Source organism: Pogona vitticeps, chromosome 11, assembly GCF_051106095.1.
Source record: "Pogona vitticeps strain Pit_001003342236 chromosome 11, PviZW2.1, whole genome shotgun sequence".
Classification (NCBI taxonomy): Eukaryota; Metazoa; Chordata; class Lepidosauria; order Squamata; family Agamidae; genus Pogona; species Pogona vitticeps.
Genome location: NC_135793.1, coordinates 3,279,686 through 3,287,145, shown reverse-complemented (window position 1 = coordinate 3,287,145; position 7,460 = coordinate 3,279,686). Strand labels below are relative to the sequence as shown.

The 7,460-nt window shown below is 44.0% G+C and overlaps 1 protein-coding gene across 4 annotated transcripts in view; it reads right to left on the bottom strand.

Moving 5' to 3' along the window:
• Window positions 1-4,803: 4,803 nt before the first annotated feature.
• DCX (doublecortin) overlaps window positions 4,804-7,460 on the bottom strand; it is a 57,570-nt gene continuing 54,913 nt past the window's right edge. For 2 of the 4 annotated variants that reach the window (XM_020784388.3, XM_020784389.3), the window contains exon 7: window positions 4,804-6,854. In XM_020784388.3, the coding sequence (XP_020640047.3) occupies window positions 6,798-6,854 (57 nt within the window). In that variant the 3' untranslated portion in view covers window positions 4,804-6,797. The remainder of the gene's footprint in view (window positions 6,855-7,460) is intronic. The other 2 variants (XM_078380653.1, XM_078380654.1) reach the window with 1 other exon arrangement.

The following is a 7,460-nucleotide window of genomic DNA, read 5'->3' as shown; positions in this document are numbered from 1 at the left end:
GGGAAAATAACTGAGCCCTCCAAGCAGTAAGCGAAAACGGAAAAGTGGATTTGCCTGGTTAAGATGCAGACTAGAGAGGGGCACGGACCATCTAGAAAGAAAGTTCAGGGCGAGTGGAGGATACTAACCCATCTCATCCTGGTCATTGCTTGCATATTAAGATGGTACAGGGCAACAGGGACCAATGCAAACGAGAGAGAAAAGGTGCACCAGGATCCTCAATGGGCTATCAGATCTACTAGCTTGTCTGGAACGGCGTCAAGTTCTTGAGGATGTCCCTTTCCCAATATGCCAATGGTGGCATGATCTTCATGATAGACTCTATTTCCACATGCCCTCCACTAAAAATGATTTGGTGGTGCTGGTGGTGGTTGAGATGGTCCTTCAACACAAGGGGAGCAGCTGAGATGGTTCTTCGACACAAGCTTCCGGAAGCTTGGGGAGATGATATGACCACACGATTTCAACCAACTTCTCCCTTGTGCATATCTACTTGGATCTCGACCCAAGATGGTTAGACAGGAAGATAAGGAGGGGAAAAAAATCCTCTCAGGAAGATGAAAACCATCTCAAACCATCTCAAAGAGGTCTTCGCTGGAAGAGATAAAAAAAAAATTCCAGCCACCTATAAGCCATAAAAATCATCCCACAAACATCCCATATTACTGTTTTGACATTCCTGGTAAGCTTAAGAAAAGCTTCTGCCAAAATGAAATGTGTGAGGGACCCATGAGAGAAAAACGAAGCATTCCATTTTAAATTAATTCATCTTTTTTTTAACAACCACTTATTTGATAAATATGTCATCTAAAGTAAAACAAAATGAAACAAAAAAAAATATACCAACCCTGGAAAATACAACAGCTCATACAAAGCATATGAACTTCAAGGTTCTGTACAGAGAATTTAAAGTATGCCAGCTAAACTTTAAATCCCACCTTGATTCCCCCCCTTTTCTTTTAAAACCCCCATGCTTTTTAAAAATCTCATCCCCACCCAACACAGAACGACGACAGAAGAAAATACATCATGACCTCTTGGTTACACTATATTGCAGCTTTCTTTTATGAATGGGGAAAATAATACAAGGTCGGCTGAGAGGTATTCCCCAAGCCATCCGCCATTAGCCTTTGACTGAGTTGCCTCTTTTCCTAGTCACAACTTATTTCTCAAAAGAGCTGTAGGTGAGGAAATGATGGGTTCCAAAAGGCGGTGCATGGTTTGTACAGATGGCTTTGAAAGATGACCACGATGACTACATTTTTGATCATTAAAGAACGTGGTCATGACTAAGAAATCTGATTGGTGTCCCATGCATCCAGCAGGCTCGTTTGCTTTGATTTTGGCCTGTGCTTCTCAAAACCCTGCTCTGTAAGACAACAGAAGAGGAGGAGGAGGAAGATCAAGACAGTAACAGCTGTGGCGAGGCTAACAAGTGAAGGAGGAATTATAGAGCTGAAAGACAACTTTTTGAGAAAAAGTCATATTTGTAAGAGCCCAATGGCGACAGAAGTCTTCTAAATGGATGGAGACTTTATAACAGTTGCACAGCAAGATGATTTGAGTGGGCTGTAGTGTAAATGGGATGTTATCTAGGACGCGTTTTTGACCAGGGTTGTAACTAAGCTAGAGTAATTTGGGCTGTGCCCCAAGGCACCCGAACATAGAGGATGCCAAAATCTAGAAATGAATCTACCAATGATTGTTAAGAAGATAAACAACACCTCTCAGCCCCTTTTCTGTGTGGGGGAGAGGGACTGGGGAACACCACATTCTCCTCCTCATTTTTCATGGGGGGCCTGAACTTAGGCCTGAAAGCAGAGCAATGGGAGATGGTGGCACTCAACCTCAAATTGTTGCGCAATGTTTGAGTTTTGATTGTGGAATGATGAGTTTGGCTGGCCAGGATTTTTGGGAGTTGTCGTTCAAGAACATCTGGGGGCCGAAGGTCGGGAAACACTCTATTAGACCACACAACCGAGTGGATCAATGTTTGAAATGTCATTGACATTACTATCAACTCATCCAAATTCCCATTAGGAACAGTTTTCCAATCATGAGTAATGTATTTACTATTTCCAAATGGTAGCATTCTCAGTGGCCCTGATTTCCCCCCCCCCAAAAAAATCGACATGCGTTGAGTAACGTCATCATGCGTGATGTCTACTTTTAGTGTGTTAAAGAGTAGAGGTCTCCAAGGATGTCTTCGTGGGCCATTAAACTGGAGCCATCAGTTTAATTCCCCACAAGGCTTCTGAGATAACATCACCCAGATGTGGGAAACTAATATCCATTTCCTGGACCCTCACTGGTGGCCACCAAGCGATGATCAGAACTGGGGGCTTAGTGCCACTGCGCTCAGCACTGCTGCCAGATCACCCTACAGAAGAAGGGTCAACCAGCAGGTGCTGTTAAAGGTCCCGTCAGACCTGGAATGAGCCCCGCTATCAATGCACATGAGTAATAATGAGCTCCCACTAGCCTGACCAATAATCTCTTGTGAATTTGTGTCTTAACAACACAGCCCACTGTCTCCTGTAATGCAGGGGTTCCTCAGTGAATAAGCCAATGTGAGCAACCACGAAGGTTTGGGAAACCACCCCATTTCAGACCACAGTTGCTACTCCTAGTGGTGATACCACCCACTTCACACATACCAAGCACCAGGGGTTGGAGGGGGTGCAATGTTAATGTATGAACATACTTTAAATAGCCTGAGAGTTGGAAGATGAACATGAGTAGCATCGTCGGTACTGCTATTCGGCATGCATGCATATTTTCTTCTTCTTTTGTACAAAAAAAAATCATGCAACATCAACTATACAAGCAGTTTTACATCTGACATGGTCACCGATTTCTACCTATAGTTCAAGAACTTTTACCTGAAGAATAGCTTCTAATACCTGGGAGTCTGGTCCTTTTACCCTGTTTCGTTTCTGCAGGCTTTGAATGGCTTTGCTTTTTTTTTCCCTTGTGAGGAAAAACGAGAGAACCCCTCTCTTTCCTCACGCCAGGCCTTTGTCGAGTTTTCTGTTGGCCAGGCCTTGGTATACTTGTGTACTGATGTGCCATGGGGTAACTCAACCTATCTCAAAAGCCTCACCTCCCCAATCCTATCCAAAAGAGTTGTGTGTCCCTGGCCAAGGCCATTCTTAAGAGAACAGGCTCTCCAAGATGCCAGGGTTAAGTGCAAGTGAAGAGAGATGCTCATAGCTGCACTTGAAAGAAATGTATTGTTGCTGATGGAGAAATGAGGAACCTACTCCATGTAAACAATTATCTACTTACAAATATAAGGGGGGAAAAAGACCTATTGGAAAGGACTAGAAGTCTATCTAGTCCTACATTCCATCTACCAATAGGGGGTCAGCTTCTGGAAAGCTTATGAACAAAGGATGAAGGCAGAAGTTCTCCTGTAGAGCTTGCTCCTAGCCTTTGGCATTCCAAGACACATTGCTCTGAAGTTTCACTGAGCTATCGTGGGGAAATATCAACCTGTCTCGAGTTTTGTCTCTGGTGAAGTTGGCGGTGAGTGGAGAGCAGAAGAGAACATTCAAAAGACTCCACAGTATGAGATTAGCAAGATTAATTCTGGGCCCATGAACCAGAACAGTGGTCAAAGGTGTAAGATGGCTTTCTTGGCCAGAAAGGAGAGCCAGTGAAGTTTTGACTCAGTCTGATGATCACCCCTTGCTTCTTGGACCAGGAGAAGTTGGTTTGAAGACAAGGAGTCCTCCAGACCGTGGATGGAGTATCATTCACATGACTTCTCCCTGTTCATTAGAAGTGGTGCTAAGAAGAAGGAGCCCTGCTCTATCATCTTTTCATCAAACAGAATAGCTCAGCGCATGGCCTCTAGTCATACTCTGAGGACAGATTGGGGACAGTCCTTTAAGACAGAGAGAAGAGGGGAGAAAAGGTCAAAGATGGAGGAAATTTATAGAGAACCCTCCCCTCCAAGTTGACTGGAGTGTTGGCTTAAACAGTTCACAGTCTATGCTATGTTTACGCCCATCATCCAGAGTCTTGTATGGGTACAGTGGCCCATATCGCCTACTCCGGATGAGTGGGAGTCACGAGCCCCCAGGGCTTCCTGCTTCTCAAGAACACACTGTGCGTATGGATTGATGCTGCATCAATGCCTTTTGGGGAAGAGTGACTTCCTGGTAAATCCCAGGGAAACCTTTGTTTCCATGGACAAAACTAAGCACCAAAGTCTTGTCCACACCTGCTCCTAGGAGGACAGAGCTAGTACTTTCCCTCCAGATGATCCAAAAGTATGTTACGGCATGAACAAAATGACACACAAGCCAACCTCCCCCATCCCTCCCTATGAGGTAGAGAAGTATCACTGTCCCTATTTGACAGATCAGGTAAATTTGAGGCACCGAAGACATTTAAGAGACCTGCTCTAATTCAAACACCAAATCTGCCGATTTCAAACACACAATGGACAATTCTTGTGTAAGTCTTCCCTGTGCTTCATCCTCCAAGCCAGCCTCTCCCCCGTGAGCGATCTGACTCTCAACATCCATGAATGCTGGCGGTGAACGGATGGCTTACGGACCAAGCATTGGGACAAATTCCCTCTCTCTCTCGTATGCTTGAGTTCCGTACGGCCAATGACGTCGATGTTCCTGAAGCAACATTTAGAAATATTAAACCAAACAGCGACAGAGGGGCTACAGACATCTAGATCTTAATGGCTCGGTATTTATAAATGGTAGAGCCGTACTTAGCTATTGTGATACAGGCTCCCTCTGGACTGCAGCCACTGGATACCTCAAAATCTTATGTTTTGTGGGGTTTTTTGGATGTGAAACCACATGGCCCGACCAATTCACATTAAGCTCCATTATGTCAGTGGTTTTTTTTTTTTTAAAAAGTGAATGCAAAGCACTGATCAATATCCAAAATGTAGCCAAACATTATTATTATTTTCTTTTAACAGCCAGGGGGCGCTGCAGAGTTCAGTAGCTCAGTGTTCCTCACGAATTAATGTCCACTTCTTTTCTGCACGCCCTTCCAACTTATGTGCAAATGGCCAAAGGCCACCCACAGCCACACCCGCACACGCAAAAGGAACACCCCTTGTCAAAAGAAAGAGACACACTATCGCCTTAATACATTCTAAATTCACAAGGAGATGCAAAGGAACTTAAAGCAGAGCAGGAAAACGAAGACACCCCCTCATCTCCAAATTGCATGGATATTGTCCCAATAACAAGTTGCAAAGACAGGAAACCTCTATTCCAGCAAATTCAGGAATAAGGGGACTTGTCCCGTCCGGGGCCCGGATCCAGGCCCAGGAGAAAAAAAAATTAACCAGTTCCATATAAAATGGTGACGCTTGCCCCGTTCGTTATGAAAAGCGAAAAGATTCGTTCAGTTTCGTATCCCATTATAACAGGTGGCCTTCAGATAAAAGAGTCGTTTCAAATACTGTGTTATGAATCCTCTAAGAAATCTACAGGCTGAGCATCAGGCCCTAGTTAGGATTATTAAAATACAGGAAAAAATGGAAAACACCAAGTGTAACATTTACAAACACCCTCAAAATATTACCCATACCGAAGTGATTGCAGGATCCCACCCACCCCTTGTAGCCCTTCCCTGGGTAATTTATTGTACCTCTGCTCTTAGTTTGGCAGTACTTACTGTGTTGAAGTGTTTTGTAGATTTTTATTTTATTTTATTTTTTAAGCAAAAGAAAGTCACCAGTTTCTTGTGTGTTTCTTCTTCTTCTTTTTTTAAAAAAGGAGCTTGATGTACTTCCCAACCCTTTTCTCAAAGACAGCTAAATTATCTGTTTTCCTCTATAAAAGTGTACTGTTTTCTTGGTATTAAAAAGTAATAATAATAATAATAACCTAGAGGTGTTACAAGACCTGAAAACGAAATGGTCACAGTGTTTTCAGCGTTGACTGTATACAAGGCATTAAAGAGTCTTCACAGAGATAGAGAGATACCAGGGTTGCAGTAACTTCATATTAACCAGACTGGTTTTTTTATTGCTAGCCCTATGTACGCTCATCTGAAAATCCCACACAGGTAAAACCCCTTGCTGACTTTATTCAATTGTACTCCAGTGTCCAGCTTGAGAATGCCATGACACTTGGAATATTTCGTTAGTGTTGAAGGACATTATGACACTCTACGTATTTCTTTAATGCTGTCCAATTCTCGTTGGGTTGATGTCAATGTTAGCAAAAACAATGGATTTATTTTCTGCTGCTCATGAATAAATGAAGGTCAGACAATGTACAGGTGGTACAGCTCGGAACACAACATGGGGAAACAGGTCTGGTTTTTCAGAGTTGCTGGTATTGACTTGTATTTGGAAAGTGTGTGCTGGTGAATAGACCTGTTTCGTCCGTGGCTTTTCAAACAGAATTATGACCTTTGCTAATGGAATGATTCTAAACGGAAGGGTTGAATGGCATTCTCTTCCCTACGACCAAGCATAAAAGCAGCACATGGGAGTCAAAGAGGAGACCACGGAAAAGCAGTGGGAGGGACGAGAGGTCACGATGACCTTGCGTGGCCAACCCTGGCCACCGATTTTGCTATAAAGTTACTTCCAACGATTGGTATCTCTTTATCTCTGTCGGTTGGTAGGTGTTAGCTTTGTGGCACCGAGGAGAAATCATAGGAGGAAAAGAAAAGACTTAACGTTGTGTCCTTGGGATAGACAGGCTAAAGCGCCAGTGACTTCTCTGCTCCTTTTGGCAGAAGAACTGCCTTTCATCTAAAACAGAGCGTGGAACTACGGACACAGGGAGCGGGGGGGGGGTTCTTTACATGGAGTCTCCGAGGGAATCAGAATCATCCAAAGACAGAGGCAGGTACAGGTCCTGTAAGAAGAAAGGGGAAAGTGTTAACTCCCACAATGGACAAACTCTGCGGTCCGTGTGGGGATTGCATCAGAGAAGCAGGACGTCGCTCTTGCACTACAAGCTTCAACTGTTGTAGTACATCTAACAGATACTATAGATAATATGGAGGGTCAGTGGTTTAGGCATCTGGCTGCAGAGCCAGATGTTGGGGGCTTGAGTCCTTCCTGTGCTGCTTGCAAGTAAAGCCAGCCTGGGTAGCCTTGGGCAAGCTGTACAGTCTTAGAGTGCCCCAAGAGGAAGGGAAGGGTAAAGCACTTCTGATTATTCTCTACTGGGAAAACTCTGAAAAAAGGGTCGCCATTAGTCAGAATCCAGACCTTTTTTCATTCTATTATTACTATGTCTGGTGTGTTAAGTTCAAGGTGTCTATCAGTCTGGATCCAGATGATGGTGATGGTGGTGGTGATTAGCATTAGCATTTAAAGGCTAATATGTGAATTGCAGCAACAATAGGAGCAGCTCTAAAGCAGAGGTCCTCAACCTTTTTCATACTCCAGACCGGCTGACCCTCTGAGGGAGTTCGGGCGGCCCCTCATGCTCTCCGATGCATGTGCATAGTGGTTG